Raw genomic sequence first — 15,649 nt, 5'->3', positions numbered from 1 at the left:
CACAAGTGTAACTTTACTGTATGCTAATGTCACCAATGCGTACACCTCCACTGCACTCCCTCCACGAGGCAAGTCTGACCATAATCTCGTGCTGCTCTCCCCATCATACACACCTGTGGTTCAGCAGCAATCGGTCACTGTGAGGACTGTTAGGAAATGGTCAGATGGTCACCACCAACTGGTCTGCTCTCTGTGAACCACATGGTGAGGACCTGGATGGACTGACAGACTGTGTTTCTGACTACATCAAGTTCTGCACTGAGAACTCCGTCCCCACCAAGAAGGTACGCTGTTACCCAAACATAAACCATGTGTGACAAGTGACCTAAAGGCCCTTTTGAACAAGAAGAAGAGGGCCTTCACTGCTGGAGACCCGGCTGAGCTCAGGAGTGTACAGAAGGAACTGAAACGCAGTCTGAAGGAGAGCAAGGAAGAAGAATATAGGAAGAAGCTATAGGAAGAAGCTGGAGGAGAGACTGGAGAGGAACCAGACCAGGGACGTTTGGAGTGGGATGAGAACAATCACTGGCTTCCTGAAGAAAGGAATACGCTCAGCTGATGGGAATGTGGACCAAGCTAATGAGTTGAACCAGTTTTTCAACAGGTTTGATTCTAGCTCCCCCTCCCCCAGCTGTCCCAATATTCCTCTGGATAACAATGGGTCCCCTTCACACCTCCCAGAGCCCCTAACACCTAGCTCAACGTGACCAAGATGAAGGAGATGGTGGTGGATTTCAGTAAAAGCAAGTCCCCACCCTCCCCAGTCTGCATCAGTGGGAAAGAAGTGGAACTAGTCCCATCTTACAGGTTCCTGGGTGTCCAGCTGAACAATAAACTGGAGTGGTCCACAAACACCGATGCTGTCTACAGGAAGGCCATGAGCAGACTCTACTTCCTCAGGAGACTCAGGTCCTTCAGTGATTGCAGCAGGATGCTCCACATGTTCTACCAGTCTGTCATGGCTAGCACCATCTTCTTTGCTGCAGTGTGCTGGGGTGCAGGCATTAAAGCAAAGGATGCCAACAGACTCAACAAACTCATCAAAAAGGCAGGGTCTGTTGTTGGCTGTAGACTTGATAACTTGGACGAGGTGGTGAGGGACAGGATGGTGTTGAAACTGCGGACAATCATGGACAATCCCTCCCACCCCCTCCATAACACAGTGGACAAACTGAGGAGCAGCTTCAGCAACAGACTCCTGCAGCCTCGCTGCTCTAAGGAACGGTACAGGAAGTCATTCCTGCCGTCCGCCATCAGACTATATAACTCATCCAAACCCAGTCAATAACAATAATTGTCTAATGTAATTTTATTTCTATTTTATTCTATATTTATGTATGTATGCTTCTAATGCTTATAATTGACTTTTCCAAGATTTAGTGCTGCTCTAGCTTGGTTTGGAAACGCTTTATAAATTCCCAGTGGTCCCGAGGCTAGACCTAATGTGCATGATTGTGGACAAAAATAGGAAACGGAAGACCTGCAGAAAACCCCCTATAACCACTAGGAGAACAAGCAACCGCCACACTGAAAACCCCTGAGCCTGAATCCAACAGAACCTTCTTGTCAGGCATCCTAAACCTGTTTTAAAAAATGATTCATCATTGCTCCCTGGTGTAGCAGAACCCATCTGAACTAAAGCGACAGATGGGAAGTGTTAAATATTACAGCTCTAAGGGAAACTCATTGAGTCGAACACGTTTAGGGACAAATTTGTATTGTAGGAGACAGAAATCTGGCAACCAACATTAAGAACATGCAGGTCCGGTAGCGTTGGCCTTCTGATATTGCTCTTTATGGAAAATCTTTCCATCGGGATGAACTCTCCATTGAAGTTTGACCCCCGTGCACTTACTCTGGATCTATGGGAGAAGCAGGACAGAAGACTGGCTTTAGAAAAACCTCCTGGTGCAGCAGAAGCTTGCAGCAGATTCAACACTTGCTTGGCTCAAAAGGGCATCGCTCATTTTGGAATCACTGAAGTTGAGGGAGGAGCTGGACTTTATTTTCACCGCCATCCGCCTGACGACCGTAATCGCTGTGGAATCCAAGCAAAGTAATTCCCATTTAAAAATCCCTTAAGTAGTGCATTTGATGTTGTTCTTAATTCAGACTGCCAAGCAGCTCACCGTTGTAGCAGAAAAAGTAATAATGGTCTTTACATGATCTGTCCCACCAGGTCATTTCGACGGCGTTGAACAGTGTGCAATGCCCATCATTGTTTGGCTGAGTAGATGCCCAGTATCTGAAAGACGCGTCACTCTGGTCGGACCATGTCCAGCCATCTCTGAACAAACCGATCCAAAAATACGACCCGTGTCCACTGAGGACTTCCTGGACAGCCTGGTTCTCGGTCCGGCTCCTCGCCCTGGCCAAGTCCTTACCACGCTTGTGACAGTAATTGTTGGCCTCCTTCCAGCTCAGTTTGGTAAGAATGACCTCGTAGGAGCCGTTATCTGTAGTGATATTTACGCATGACATTGATCTGGCTTTTTAACTTTTTTCACGGCAGTTTTGAGAATCAAAGAAATATGGTCACTCACCAGTCTGACAAACAAAGGGGAGAGTTTCAGTACACAATACACCGAGCCATTTGCCGTCACCGCTCAGGGCTCCACAGTTATTTGAAGAAGTGGGCAAAGTGGCCCAGTTAGTGTAACCGGTTAACCCGGGAGTGTCTCCTGAAGACCACATCCAGGACTTCAACTCATATTTCTTCAAACCAATCCAGATGAGGCCTGTGATGCTCCTGGCTGCAGCAATGCTTGCAAGCATCTTCATGTCCTTCAGGCTCTCAATGGTGGCGAGGTCAGTGTGGTTCTCTCTGCAGTACGCCCTGGCTGCGCCCCACATCATGTTCTTGGATACCAGGACGTACTCTTGATGAACGTGTGTGCACAAAGTGATGCTACCTGCAGAGGGGACCCGATCTGAACATTAGACAGAGCACGTTTGATCACGATTGCATTCATTTTGTGCGAAGATACCAACCTGCCAACAGCAGCAAGCCTGCCAAGTGGAGCATAATGTATATTCTATGATATTAAAAGATAAACAGATGAGTTACAACCTGTGATGTGATCTTATTATATTCCTAAATGACCCTTTTAAGCTGAACGGGACAGAGACCCCGGATAATTTCCTCAAAGATATTTAATAAATGTAGGAAACCCCCCACCCTTATTTAAGCTGAAATGCTATAACATCCAGTTAATCTGTTATTTAATTTTTAAAAATACAGTAAACATACTGCACCTTCCTTACAGACGGCTTCTCTTCAAGTTGTTACTCATATTTTCTGTCACTCTTCAGCCTTATGGAAATGTGCGGATATTTGCATATGACATTCACATGGACTGACTTGCATATTGTTGAGGGATCCTCATTCAACCCGTGACTCAGAACTACAGCAGTACTGCTTCCCATAATGAATTGTCAGGACAACCACACTGTTCTAAACCATTCATTTTTTAAAGCCAGAGACCATAAAGTGATGTTTCCACTGTCTGCCTCCAGTCTAGGTCCCTCTTTCCAGCTGTCTGACTTTCCCCTTTGTGTTTCGACTGAAGAGTCTTGGATTTGTCTTGTTATCCTCTGTCTTGGGTCACTTTTTATCCTCCACCACCTGTCTTTGTGTCCCGTTTCAGCTGTGAGGTCAGCGTCAGACACTTTGTTCATTATCCTGCCAGCCAGACTTTAGCTTATGTTTCCAAAGGCTGCCAGTGATCCTGTCCCTCTAAATCACCCCCTCCTCCCCTCTAGAGTCACTTCCCTGTCACCCCAGTGGACCCCATATAAAGCTCCATCGCTGGTTGCTCCTGTTGTTCTCATTACAGGTGAAGGTCCTTTTCTTGTCTTTGACTGTTGGGTATGTATGATTTTTATCTCTTTATCCCTTTTTTCAGTTTTGCTTCTAATATTTTACTCAGATTTACATTTCAAAACCACCAGTTGGGTTTTAATGATATTGACTATAAACATTTAACAAGTTATTTAAACAGTATTATTGAATAGGTAGCCACTGTGAAATCAAGCGTTTGACTAATGGTCTGTGCTTGTTATAGATTAATCTGTGTTAAACTTGTTCTTCTAAAACAAATGGCTGACGTTTAGATTGCCACACTGCCCTCTAGCTGTGAGACGTTTAACGGCGTCACAAATACCTCACATTGAATATTAATAACGCAGTCGAAAACAGAATTCTGCCACCCTCAATCGCATCAGCGACTGAGCTTTATTGTAAGAAAATGTTAACTATTTTTACAACATCTTTCCTTTACTACAGATACAAGAGGCACCCACAACTCCAAAGTTTTGCAACATTTATTTGCTGCAGCAAATGATAAAATAAGGACTGATAAACATCTTTTCAAAACAACCCCCTCCTCTTACTGCATTTAGGTTCAACCCCTGCATCCATGATCCATCAGCAAATATAAGTGCACATTTCATTTCTGAAATTAGGAACACCACCTCATCAGTTATTTTTGGCACCCTTTGTCACTGGAGACAGTGTTGTTGGGTTTATCCAGAAAACAGCGAAGCGATGCGATGAATTCACCCCACAATCCCTCGTCTGGCATTTGTCCGCGTGCCCGTGTTTGTTCAGATTCACGTGCTCATACTTGGAGATCTTGGCTAAAACGAGATGAGATGACTGCATCAGCACTTCATCTGTCAGCCTAACGCAGTCAAAGATGTGACATCCGGATAAATCTCCACTTGTTCTACTGAAAATACTGTTTTGAAATGGTTCTGCCATGACTACAATTGTAGTGTCACCTGTGAGAAGCCATACAGAAACACACAGACTGCTGCACTTTTGGTCGGGAATGCTAAACTATTTAGTCTACGCACGTTCAGACGGCCGTTCAGAGCAGCGAGACTAAATCAAATGATAATAGAAGGCTGGGCTGGTGTTAATAGCAGCTGGCTGACTGGCATAATCTCTTCATCCCACACTCTCCCATAAATCAAATTAATGAAGAAGGATTGGCCGGCTCATAGTGCACTTTTATCCAGGGTAAAAGGACACTTTAGTCCCTTTAGCCAAGCTATTCCTAGATCATTAGAATCAAATGGCTTTTCTTGTGCTCTGTGCTATTATTGGAATGAAAGCAGCATCCTGCAGTGAACAAAAATAGAAAACAATCAGGGAAGCTGAAGAGTAGCATGTTACATGCTAAAATGGTATGTTTTTGGAACTCTAGAGATAAAAAAAGAAGGATACCAAATTGACCCTGAGCTTTTGTACACTGGTTATAACTGGTTTGTCTCCACAGACGTTCCCTGTAGTGTGATCATGGCAGACTGTGATGATCATGGGTGAGTTAGTAAATCTTTGTTTGACTCATCAGCTTTTTCCGGTACATTCATTATTGCATTTGTATTCTTTTCTTTAATACAGGCGTCACCAGGAAGGTAATTTATTTGATAAAGTTTGCTGTTATCGCTCATTCCAACCACACTGATGCTGTTTTTCTGCTCCAGAGGAGGAAGAGGAGCAGGGGGAAGGAGGTGAGGCTGCGTCACTAAACTAAGATCCTAGCGATGGCAGCAGTCAGTGAACGCATCTCAAGATTACCTCAAAAACAAATATTGATTGATGTTGATTAGTAGCAGCGCCCTAAATGTCACATTTTAAAACCTAATCAGTTTCATCAGCTTTTACTGCATGTAACCATATTTCTGATTTTACATTTTAATACCGATACTGACATGATGAAGAAGAACGCCCCAAATACAGGTACGCCCATAAGAAACGACCACACTGACATACAGATTATATGATTAAAATAGCATGAGCGAACCTAATGAGACTAATAACTTGATGAGTGGGAACACAAGGTAACGATGCTGACTGGTTATTTTACAGGCCGATGGTCTCACAGCTCTCTGCTCCAAAGATCCCCGAGGGGGAGAGAGTTGACTTTGACGCAAGTCTCTTTTAAATAATTATTAACGTACATTTGCTGGTTTATAGCTGCAAAATGAGCATGCCTGCCAGTTTTCTGTTCCTTCTGATTAGGACATCCACCGGAAGAGGATGGAGAAAGACCTGCTGGAGCTGCAGACCCTGATTGATGTCCACTTTGAGCAGAGAAAGAAAGAGGAAGAGGAGCTGATTGGACTCAAAGACAGGATTGTAAAATGACTCATCAATCCTAATTATGTTATTAATTTGATTAAATGATATGACTCTTCAGATTAATGAATAAAGTGTTTCATGCCAGCTGGTGTGTGTGTGTGTGTGTGTGTGTGTGTGTGTGTGTGTGTGTGTGTGTTTGTTACAGGAGAGACGTCGGTCAGAGAGAGCAGAGCAGCAGCGTGTTAGAGCTGAAAAAGAGCGTGACAGACAGACACGTATTGCGGTGATTAATGTTGATAACATGCAGCACATATGTTGTTTAATCCGAGCATGTCCATAATCTCCTCAGATTACAACGTTGCTTTCTGCCGTCCGGGAAAAGCAAAATTAAAAGGAGCACGCTTGACTTTAACAGGAGGAGAGACAGAGAAAGGAGGACGAGGAGGCCAAAAAGAGGGCCGATGATGAGGCCAAGAAGAAGAAAGTGCTGTCCAACATGGGGGCTCACTTTGGAGGCTTCCTGGCCAAGGTCAGAACGTGGAGCACATGTTTTCTTACAGCAGGGGTCTTACAGCAGGTCCTCTTGTGCCTCGTGCAGGTGGAGCAGAGACGAGGCAAAAGACAAACTGCAAGAGAAATCAAGAAGACGACTCTGACAGAGAGACGCAAACCACTGGCTATTGAGAACCTGAGGGAGGACGGCCTGAGGTCAGTAGGGTCTGCAGGATTCCATCTGCAGCAGTGACTCATACCTTAGAAACTCAATCATGTTCTTGAGATTGAGGCTTGGATATAATACTGAAGATGACAATCTGCTCTGCCTCCCATATGCATCTGGAGCTTTACCTCCTTTGTAGGGTCACATATTAGTATTACAGCAGACTAAACAGAACAACCTGTGAATAGATGCATCACAATGGTCACTTTTCCTTCCAGCATGAAGCCTCCGGCCTCTTAGTAGCCAGATTTGGTTTCTAGGGTAACAGGATGTGGTCCCCCCCACCACTCCATTTTGCGTGGGAGATTGGTGGATTAAAGAAAAAAAGGCAGCAATCCTCAGCCACAACACAGCATATTTCAATCATATAAAGGCCGCATAGACACGCTTAGGAATTATGTATTGATTCAGTTTAAGTGTGCCCAGAAAATAACATTTTAATTGAGGTTTTTGGTAAAACATTACGTTTCTATGGTTTTAACTCAGACGTCGAGCCAATGAGCTGTGGGAAAATATCTATGATTTGGAGTCAGAGAAATTTGACCTGACTGAGAAGATGAAGAGACAGAAGTATGAGGTGAGACATTCAGCTGACAGAAATCAACAAACTGACATGAGTATTTCACTATTTATGTATTTAATTGTAGATTAAAGTCCTCCTCAACAGAATCCAGCACGCTCAGAAATTGTGAGTCAATCAGCACCAACACAAATGTGCACATAAAGAGATGGGAGAGAATGAGAAGATCCCTCTTTTGTCATGCCTCTGCCACTGTTTAGTGAATTAACAATTTGAATTGCTACTTGTGTTATTGCAGCAAAAAAGTCCACGGCAAGGGGAAAGTTGGAGGACGCTGGAAGTGAAGAATGGTGCAGAAGGTTCAGGGCTGATTGCAGCAACTTTTTACAGTGTTCATCCTTTAACTGATATACAGTACTTTGGGATGAAAAAGTTGCCCACTGGCTCTGTAATTGTTATAACATAACAATTTAAGCCTCTCTTTAGTCTGCAAGTCTGCCTTTTTGATGGTACAGCTTAATTTCCTTCTATTTGAGTCTCAAGTCTGGAGGAAATGTCCGTTTTGTGCGCTTTCTCACCTTATTTAATAAAGACTAAGGATCTTAAAGCACTACCGGTACTTGAAGATGATCTTTTATTCATGAAAATGTTAAACACAAAAATCTTCACCAAAAGATGCTAAAAAGGCTTAAAGAGTGAATACATATATTAGAATGTTGCTTAGTTTAATCCACATCTAGGTGAGAGACGAAAATGCCTTAAGAAAATAATCATTTTGACTCGTGACTGGGGAGGAGATCAAAGTGTCGATGGTGGAACTCGGACTTGCTGCTGGATTTTAGCAGCTTAACTTCTTTTGCTTTCTGAAAACAGCATGAGCAGTACTGGTCCTTCCCTCGAGCCACGGCTCAAACCCAGCCTCCAGAGCAATGCTTGCTACTTGCCTTTCAAAGCCTGCTTCCTGCTCTCTGTTCAGGTCCAAAATGTACCTGGGACACACAAAGACACACACACACGCACACACACACGCACACACACACACGCACACACACGCACACACATGCACACACACACACACACACACACACACACACACACACACACACACACACGCACACACACATCAGAAATGCCACAGCATCTACTATCAAGTTTGACACAAATACAGGGACCAAATATTCCGCAATTGCACTGTAGGCTGACTGTCCTGTTGCCATGGCAACAAGGCATGCACCTATAAAACCTTACTTGGCCAACTCCACAACAAGCACGGCGTCTGGTGCTGCAATCTGTCTCAGCATCGGGCCCAACTGGTGCGCACAGCTTTACAGCATCGATGGAGAGGGAAACAAATGTACAGGCGAGCTTCATTTAGCCAAAACTGCAGTCAGTTTTTTTTTTTTTTTAAAAGATGCTTAAAGAGACCTGGCAGAAAAGTAAATGGCTTTGAAGAAGTTGGAGTGTTTCTGTTTTTCTGGCAGTTTTCTCAGCGCATCCGTGGACAGGAATGTCACCGCAGCACCATTTAGTTGCATCAGATCTGTAAAATCAAGGTTATTTCTAGATTTCAGCCTCTGACTGAACCAGGTACCCAGCCCTCGCAGATCATCTTGTGACACATTTACCACGTATGCCGACAGATTTCCGGTCGGTAGGCTCTGCTGCTGCGGTGTCTGAGCAGCAGGACTGTTGACTGGACAGAGCCTGGAACAGCATCTGCACATTTGCAAAGGAGACATCCTGGGCTGTCTGCAGACGGGAGGAAAAGATGGCCAGAGCTTCAGGAGAAAAAACCTTGTTTGTTTTTAGTCTTAGAGTTTAAAAAGGAAAATTGTTGACTGTTTGTTAGAGGTGCCATTAGAAATCCATAGTTGACCTTGATGTGTTGCCCATTCTGTTTCTTCAGCAAACTCTGGTCATTGGTTTCGATGCCGAATGCGAGGAAGGGACTGGAAACAATGTCTCCCCAGTAACCTCTCAGAGCCACTTTGTTCCCTTGCTGTCCAGACAAAACCAAAAAAAATGATATCAAATTAATGATGTCGGAAGGATCAGCAGATATAGAATTACCTGATTGAACACTCTCGATGAGATCAAGGTGGGATTGGTTATTTGGTAGGTACCCTCCCGCATTTCGAATGCCAAACCCCGCTCCCTCCATCGCACATACTCATGCTTGCTGATAACACCACACTGCAGATAACAAGTATCATTCTGGCAAAAAAGAAAAACCACAGACAACAAAAATGCTCTAAAATTGATACGCACGCCCTTTTCGTGCAGTTTCATAATAAGATCCCAGTCGAAGGATCCGCTCTTGCAGTTGTAGCGTCTTCCCAGGTGCTCTCTGACCCGATAATCCCAGGCTTTGGGCATCAGGACCGATGATGAAGGCTGAGGCTGGAGCCATGCCTTGAAAATCCTGGCCAGCTCATCTCGCTCCCTGAACTATAGAAACATACGTTCACTAAACTCATAGAACTCAAATGTTCGTTCAACAGGCCTCAAAATATGATTCCCGAAAGTTATGGCAGAAAAAGTCTAATAACAGGCTTATTTTCCACTTAATGGGACCTTGAGTTGTGTTGTGTTGAGACAGGAGTGTGTGGGTGTTTCCTGCAATTCAGTAACAGACAGGAGGAGTTGCGACGCAGCACATTTCAAAGTCTCTGCTGTCTGGCTGCGGATCTCGCTGTTCCCAAACAGCTCCAGGAAAACCTCCGTTTTCTCTGAAAATGGGGAATATTGAAACTTTTTATTAAATATGTACACGTTAATATTCCCCAACTCCCAGCGCACCTTTATTTCCCATGCTTTCCTGGGGCATCAGTGCCAGGTAGAGCAAAAGAAGCTGCCTGGCTATCACCTCCATGCTGCTTTCTACCACCCACACCTGCAGTAACACAACACAAGCATGTTTGCTCTCAGCTGAGAGCAATAATAATAATAATAATCCCAATGACACACAACTGTTTTGGGGACTTACATGAAGCCTTTCACTGTCCTGCAAACCAGCCATTGTCTTCAAAATGTGTCGCAGATCTGCACTGCCGACCAGCAAGACATTAACCTCGCCTTTACATCTCTCCTCACCTGAGATTAGACAGTTTGGAGATGAAATAAATGTAAGATCAGATCAATCGGAACTGATCTCATAGTGTGGAGAACATACACACTTGAGAAAACATTAACAGATAAATGTGTGGTTGCAAAAACATGTAAATGCTAATACATAAAGTATATAACATGTTTCTGTTTTGGGGAACACACAGAGAATGATCAGAACAGTCTTCCTGGTTTGTAATTTGAACTTTGACATTTTCCATGTGTACTGGTGCTAGGCCAGATAGGCTAATGTCTTAATAATTCATTCTTATGATATAGATTTTTAAGCAAGTCTTTATATGTGGCATATTTGTGTTTATTTTTAGTTCTATAATTGTAGGCTCCTTCCCATGGCTGACTCACCCATGTCCATCAGGTCACATGCTGGACTGAAGCCCCACCAGGTGATGCACCCCGGACCCTCACTTATCTGCCCAGCACTCATCCTGCAAAGCAGCTGAGACAGAGGCCCAAAAAGTTGAAGTATTGCAGAAACGCCCTAGTTTAGTATTAATTAATGTGATTTCTTTATCCGACAAATTATCTCAAAATGGTGTTTCAAAACTTCCCAAACTGGAAAAACCTATGAAACCAAAATGAAGACAAACAAAATGTCAGATAAAGTCGCCCCACAGCCTGTTAGGCGATTAACAAAGTCCCTATTCTGCTACACGGCGTTTAGTTTCTGTTGCTAGGCAACTGTTTCTAAACAGAGAGGATGTGCGCCATCTACCGGTCGGAATTGACAGTAGAAATAAAGGGGTTGGGAATTACGTCATGCTAGTCCTAAACATACAGTATTTCCCTTAAATAAATATTTAAACAATCCTCAAAACTGGTAAACGCATGTCATAAAGATATAACGTCGCTCTACTTAACGCGATGATACATTACTTATCAACTAGAGCAGGAACTCAAATATCAGATTCGCAGAACACACGTAAAAAGAATTCAATCGGCTTTAAACTGGTAAACGTGACATTTCCCCCGCGACACTCCAAGAGTGAACAGCAGTCTCGCCCCTTGATGATACAAATGTATAGATGGGTCTTGTATGTTGCTGTAACTTAAAGCTCCTTTATCCTATTAAATCAAGTTTTAAAGACACCTTTCTCCTTTAATCGCGGACCTGTCCTTTGATTTTCTCCCCGCGTGATATGGTCGAGATGAATAAACATGCCTCATATACTTTAATGTTCAGAATAATCAGGATTTCTACTGTAATTTCTAACACGTGACGTCATGGCTCCCTAATCTAAACTAAATCTAAAACAAAAGTATCAATTCTCATGGCAGGACAAATAATAATGGGATTTGGGAATTACACAAGTACATTTTTAGTGTTCCTATTATTTAAGATAATAGAAAAGAAATCTTAACTGGGGGACTGTTTCTCTGTTTTAGTTACAAGACTACAAAACAAAGCAGACATCAGAACGCTTTACATGAAATTTCCTTGGCGTTTTAAATATTTTTATTTCAACCTTGGCCAAAGACCAAAGGATTAAAAATTGTAGTTTTATGATTCCCAAAATTTTAATATTGAGTACCCGTATTAGAATCTTTCAATATAATTACTTGAAATCACACCGCAGCAAACATCCGGTGTGGATTATGTTACCTTGAAATGGAGTATTTCATTACATTTGACATCTAAAGTATAGTTTCAAAGGGTATTTGTAGGCCTCCGACGTGGGTTCCACATTGAGCACAGTGACATGCTGGGACTCAGAGCAGTTCTTAAAATCTATTTTACTATTTCTTTGAGCACAAACTGAAACACACAAAAAAGTCTACATTTACAGTTTTTCAAATATATAAGAACATGTTGATAAATAAGGAGAGCAAACTCTTAATGAAAGCTATCAAAAATACCCCCCCCCCCCCCCCCCCCCCCCACCCAGACACACACACACACACACACACACACACACAGATGTCCACTAATGCATATGATAAAACATCACAAACCAAACACTGAGGCTGAGAAACACCGGGATCAACACTATGTAACATCCAGCATCATCTGTATTTGCTCAACAAACAAGGTGCAAATCTAGCGAGGCTTTGCTTTGAGCGCCGCGTCCACCTCCTCCTCCGGCAGCAGGGTGTGCCACTGGGCTACCGGGCGCCTGGGGTTAGCCAGCATATCCGACCAGTGGCGCAGCCCAACTCCTGTGGCTCCATAACCCATGAAGGTCTTTCCTATGGGGTCGTTGCTGCCCAGCTTGTCGTAGTCGAACACCGTGATGACAACCTGCACTTTCTGTGTGTAAATAAAAAGAGGCATCAGGGTCACATCAACTCTTCCGTTATTTCAGATTGAGAGTCCACGTGAATGTGCCAACGCTACCTGTATCTGCGCAAAGGGAACCTCAAAGCTGAAACTCTCATTAAAGTAAGGATTGAGGGTGTTTTTCTTGACGGTCGTCTTCTTCTTTTTAATCCGTTTCCCATTTTGCTGTAGAACGATCTTCACGTAGGGATCTTATGGAGGAAAAAGAGGAGTTAAGATTCAAGGATTAAAGGCAGTATCTTCAGAAAGTGGTGGATTCATTACCTGATAAGCCTCCAACGTCCATTTTCTTCAGGTTCTTTGCCTCCATGATGTTCACAGTCAGTTTTCCGGCAGTGGGTACGTATCGCAGTGAAATGCAAATGTCCCCCAGTTTTTCCTGCTAAAATTAAAGAAAAGCATTAAAAGGGGATTAACACTTTGCTTCCTGTTGCACTGTTTCTATAAACGAGAACAACATGCTTGATCTTCCCTTTGACCCGGACTTGCAGTAAGTTGAATCAAATCAAGTACGATGAAGTACCTCTTCCTTCTCTCCGCTCTCCAGGTCCCTCCACTGCTGCATCGGTTGGCCCAGGTCCACGCTGTTCATGGGGATCTTTATCTCGCCGATCATGTCGTGTTTGGAGAAACGGTCAAAGTCAAAAACCTGCAGCACCAACGTCTTTCCACCCAGCTCTGCATACGGGATCTGGAGAGACACGTTAGATCTGCGTTTCAGGCTGGAAAGGTGGCGCGGCAACAACCGTGGTACCAGCTCGTGGTACCTTGAAGATGAAAGTCTCGTTGAACACGGGACATAGATTCTTGCGTTGTACTTTCGTCTCATACTTCTTCTTTTTGTCTGGCAACAGAAAGACCTTGACGTAGGGGTCAGAGGTCCCCCCCATGTCCATAGCAGCCAGGTCCTGAGCCTGGAGGATCCCCACGATGAGCTTCAGGAGACAGAACCTTTCATTATTTTCATGGCTGTGGATGTGTTGTTGTTAAAATGATCTGCGCCCTCACCTGAGCTTCTGTGAAGTTATAGTCCAGCGAGTACTCCAGTTTACCCAGCTTCTCCTGTTCTTTCTCCTCTTCAGCACCTTCCTTCTTCACCTCCCCATCCTGGAACATGAAACACCATGATGCCATAAAGAGGACCCGGACTAAATGAGGACCACCGCTTAAACGGGTCAAAAATGGAGTCACACACCTTCTCTCCGCTCTCTCCCTCGCCTTCCTTTTCCTTCCTGCGACGGCCGACCTTCCGCTCCCTCACTGTCTTGGGCTTCTTCTTCTTCCCAAAGCATTTTTTGAAAGCGCAGAAAATCAAGCACGCCACCAGAACCAGAACGACCACAACGATGGCCCCGACCGCCCACATGGGGACTGCAGAATAAAAGCAGGTGAATCGAGCCGTCCGTCTTAGCGTTCAGCATCTTTATGCATCCACGGGAGCTTTTCAACATCTTCTCTCTTGTTGATCCTTCAGCTCAAGTTCAACTTTCACATTTTGAGATAACAAAGAAAACTGAGTTCCCGCGATATTCAAAAACTTCAGCTGCTGTTTTGTGTTGCTACAGAAACTGATGCTGATAATGCGCCTCACATGACACGACACTTCTGCTTTGCTGTTGTTTGGATCATGTCTTTAGGGAGGGTTTTGTTGAGCACTTACGCACCGTGATCTGATAACACCCTCCCAGAAGGGAGTGCCTCGTGTAAACATGCTTCATTATAGCATTTCTCACTCAAAGCACCCCAGCAGTTCTTAGCTGATGATTCTCCACCGTCCTTCACCAGAAACTGAGCTTGTATTCCACTAAAATCCAACTTTTACCTGAGAAACATATCTGAAAAGCACAAAGAACAGCAGTGATGGTGTCCGAAAGGTCTTACTGTGCAGATGATCGAGTTCATTCATGAATTTCTCCTTCATGTTGTTGTAGTCGTGGTGGCTGGGGTGATGTTCTGAATGGGAGTGCTCGTTGAGCTCCGTGTGGGGGTGCTCATGATGCACGGGCTCTGTGTCCTCCTCTGGTTCAGGTTTGGACGGCTCTGCGGCCCTCCGGCCCCGGACCCCAGCGCTGGGCAGCCTCATGTCAGCTGTTGAAAGACGAGGAGCGCCGTGGTTATGCGCCGTCTCCAGCAGCGACGCTGGTAATCTCTGTTTCTGCAGCACAATTGGCGAGCACAGGACATCCCTAAGCCAGATGCTCAACATGGCTGACCCTAATCCCTCTGTTACTCTTGTTCTCTCTGTCATCTCCCCGCCCCGCTACCAACGCCGTCTATCTATTCCGCCCATCCTTTCTCCCCTCCTGTCACTGCCTGTGTGTAACTGGATTAAACTCTTGTGCTTCAATATTAATCCAAAATCCCAGACAGGCGAAGCTTTAAAACGTTGAGTTCATCTCCGCCGTCATATTTTACACCCAGAGGGTCAGCAAAGGCTGGAATGGTGACTGTTTAAGGTATTTTTCTGCCACAATATTTTTTACCAGGGCTGAATAAATGTGATGGGCATTAAAAATCACATTTGTACAAATACACGTTTTTCACGCGAGGAGCAGAGGATAAATTCACTTTTAAACTGTGACAGTTGAGCGTTCCTCTTATGTTAGTGGCACATCGCTGCTTGACTGAAATCCATGCAAAGCTAAAATTGATGATTAGAATTTAAGTAATACGACCTACCTTTGGAGACCTTCCTCTAAATGCCAGGTGCTTTGGCAGAAACCTGCTGTTCCTGCAGTGGTCCCTCTGGTGTCCTCTTGGGTCTCGTGGAGCCCTCACAAACCCATCCTTCCCCGTGTGCACTGATGCCTCCGACTGGCATCCTCCCCACAACCCTCTCCACCAAATGTGAAGTGCTGGCAAATCACTAGAGCAGTGTTGTCATTTAATCCCCCCCGACACACACACACACACACACACACA

The 15,649-nt window shown here is 44.3% G+C and overlaps 4 protein-coding genes across 9 annotated transcripts; 1 reads left to right on the top strand and 3 right to left on the bottom strand.

The window, feature by feature from the left end:
• Positions 1-1,274: 1,274 nt before the first annotated feature.
• LOC105416675 (C-type mannose receptor 2-like) lies at positions 1,275-3,368 on the bottom strand. Its single transcript, XM_029850519.1, has 5 exons — positions 3,256-3,368; positions 2,992-3,035; positions 2,544-2,912; positions 2,130-2,456; positions 1,275-2,038 (listed from the first exon to the last, which is right to left on the bottom strand). Exons 2-5 carry the CDS (start codon positions 3,023-3,025, stop codon positions 1,893-1,895), a joined length of 876 nt encoding a protein of 291 aa, XP_029706379.1. The 5' UTR covers positions 3,026-3,035; positions 3,256-3,368; the 3' UTR covers positions 1,275-1,892.
• A 414-nt stretch (positions 3,369-3,782) lies between these two features.
• Positions 3,783-7,937, top strand: LOC101062822 (troponin T, slow skeletal muscle). Of its 3 annotated transcripts, XM_003961411.3 has the most exons (13): positions 3,783-3,868; positions 5,283-5,325; positions 5,408-5,421; positions 5,491-5,517; positions 5,728-5,746; positions 5,876-5,936; positions 6,029-6,145; positions 6,294-6,371; positions 6,504-6,617; positions 6,687-6,796; positions 7,293-7,383; positions 7,454-7,494; positions 7,625-7,937. In XM_003961411.3, the coding sequence occupies exons 2-13, from the start codon at positions 5,303-5,305 to the stop codon at positions 7,668-7,670; spliced, it is 741 nt and encodes a 246-aa protein (XP_003961460.1). In that variant the 5' UTR covers positions 3,783-3,868; positions 5,283-5,302; the 3' UTR covers positions 7,671-7,937. The 3 variants fall into 3 exon arrangements, with proteins under 3 accessions (XP_003961460.1, XP_029706397.1, XP_029706390.1); XM_029850537.1 differs by having other exon boundaries at positions 5,731-5,746; positions 6,504-6,796; XM_029850530.1 differs by having other exon boundaries at positions 6,504-6,796.
• A 9-nt stretch (positions 7,938-7,946) lies between these two features.
• Positions 7,947-11,577, bottom strand: LOC101063043 (dynein assembly factor 3, axonemal). 3 transcript variants are annotated; one of them, XM_029850505.1, is made up of 12 exons: positions 11,540-11,577; positions 10,795-10,888; positions 10,313-10,419; positions 10,126-10,219; positions 9,901-10,055; positions 9,595-9,774; positions 9,397-9,519; positions 9,203-9,325; positions 8,952-9,075; positions 8,752-8,866; positions 8,575-8,649; positions 7,947-8,315 (listed from the first exon to the last, which is right to left on the bottom strand). In XM_029850505.1, exons 2-12 carry the CDS (start codon positions 10,874-10,876, stop codon positions 8,165-8,167), a joined length of 1,329 nt encoding a protein of 442 aa, XP_029706365.1. In that variant the 5' UTR covers positions 10,877-10,888; positions 11,540-11,577; the 3' UTR covers positions 7,947-8,164. The 3 variants fall into 3 exon arrangements, with proteins under 3 accessions (XP_029706365.1, XP_029706359.1, XP_011603871.2); XM_029850499.1 differs by lacking the exon at positions 11,540-11,577 and adding an exon at positions 11,326-11,447; XM_011605569.2 differs by lacking the exon at positions 11,540-11,577 and adding an exon at positions 11,372-11,396 and having other exon boundaries at positions 10,795-10,877.
• Positions 11,578-12,487: 910 nt separating this feature from the next.
• Positions 12,488-15,601, bottom strand: LOC101072091 (synaptotagmin-1-like). 2 transcript variants are annotated; one of them, XM_029841878.1, is made up of 9 exons: positions 15,407-15,601; positions 14,609-14,882; positions 13,923-14,098; positions 13,736-13,834; positions 13,495-13,662; positions 13,251-13,418; positions 12,992-13,109; positions 12,785-12,918; positions 12,488-12,697 (listed from the first exon to the last, which is right to left on the bottom strand). In XM_029841878.1, the coding sequence occupies exons 2-9, from the start codon at positions 14,808-14,810 to the stop codon at positions 12,488-12,490; spliced, it is 1,275 nt and encodes a 424-aa protein (XP_029697738.1). In that variant the 5' UTR covers positions 14,811-14,882; positions 15,407-15,601. The 2 variants fall into 2 exon arrangements, with proteins under 2 accessions (XP_029697738.1, XP_003961333.2); XM_003961284.2 differs by having other exon boundaries at positions 14,609-14,815.
• Between the last annotated feature and the right edge of the window lie 48 nt (positions 15,602-15,649).

Source organism: Takifugu rubripes, chromosome 1 (assembly GCF_901000725.2).
Source record: "Takifugu rubripes chromosome 1, fTakRub1.2, whole genome shotgun sequence".
In the NCBI taxonomy this organism is placed as follows: domain Eukaryota; kingdom Metazoa; phylum Chordata; class Actinopteri; order Tetraodontiformes; family Tetraodontidae; genus Takifugu; species Takifugu rubripes.
The sequence above is the reverse complement of the archived record's forward strand: the minus strand, read 5'-3'. Positions and strand labels throughout refer to the sequence as shown.

What these genes read in the sequence shown, in the direction of transcription:
- LOC105416675 (XM_029850519.1), bottom strand. Translation starts at nt 3,025, where the DNA reads ATGCTCCACTTGGCAGGCTTGCTGCTGTTGGCAG. An exon ending in AGGCTTGCTGCTGTTGGCAG is followed by an intron (nt 2,913 to 2,991) that starts GTTGGTATCTTC and finishes TCCCCTCTGCAG; the next exon opens with GTAGCATCACTTTGTGCACA. An exon ending in TTACTTTTTCTGCTACAACG is followed by an intron (nt 2,039 to 2,129) that starts GTGAGCTGCTTG and finishes TGGATTCCACAG; the next exon opens with CGATTACGGTCGTCAGGCGG.
- LOC101062822 (XM_029850530.1), top strand. Translation starts at nt 5,303, where the DNA reads ATGGCAGACTGTGATGATCATGG. An exon ending in TGAAGAGACAGAAGTATGAG is followed by an intron (nt 7,384 to 7,453) that starts GTGAGACATTCA and finishes ATTTAATTGTAG; the next exon opens with ATTAAAGTCCTCCTCAACAG. An exon ending in ATCCAGCACGCTCAGAAATT is followed by an intron (nt 7,495 to 7,624) that starts GTGAGTCAATCA and finishes GTGTTATTGCAG; the next exon opens with CAAAAAAGTCCACGGCAAGG.
- LOC101063043 (XM_029850505.1), bottom strand. Translation starts at nt 10,876, where the DNA reads ATGAGTGCTGGGCAGATAAGTGAGGGTCCGGGGTGCATCACCTGGTGG. An exon ending in CATCGAGAGTGTTCAATCAG is followed by an intron (nt 9,326 to 9,396) that starts GTAATTCTATAT and finishes TTGTCTGGACAG; the next exon opens with CAAGGGAACAAAGTGGCTCT. An exon ending in CTTGTTGTGGAGTTGGCCAA is followed by an intron (nt 8,316 to 8,574) that starts GTAAGGTTTTAT and finishes TGTGTGTCCCAG; the next exon opens with GTACATTTTGGACCTGAACA.
- LOC101072091 (XM_029841878.1), bottom strand. Translation starts at nt 14,810, where the DNA reads ATGAGGCTGCCCAGCGCTGGGGTCCGGGGCCGGAGGGCCGCAGAGCCG. An exon ending in AGGGAGAGAGCGGAGAGAAG is followed by an intron (nt 13,835 to 13,922) that starts GTGTGTGACTCC and finishes TTCATGTTCCAG; the next exon opens with GATGGGGAGGTGAAGAAGGA. An exon ending in GGACGTTGGAGGCTTATCAG is followed by an intron (nt 12,919 to 12,991) that starts GTAATGAATCCA and finishes TTCCTCCATAAG; the next exon opens with ATCCCTACGTGAAGATCGTT.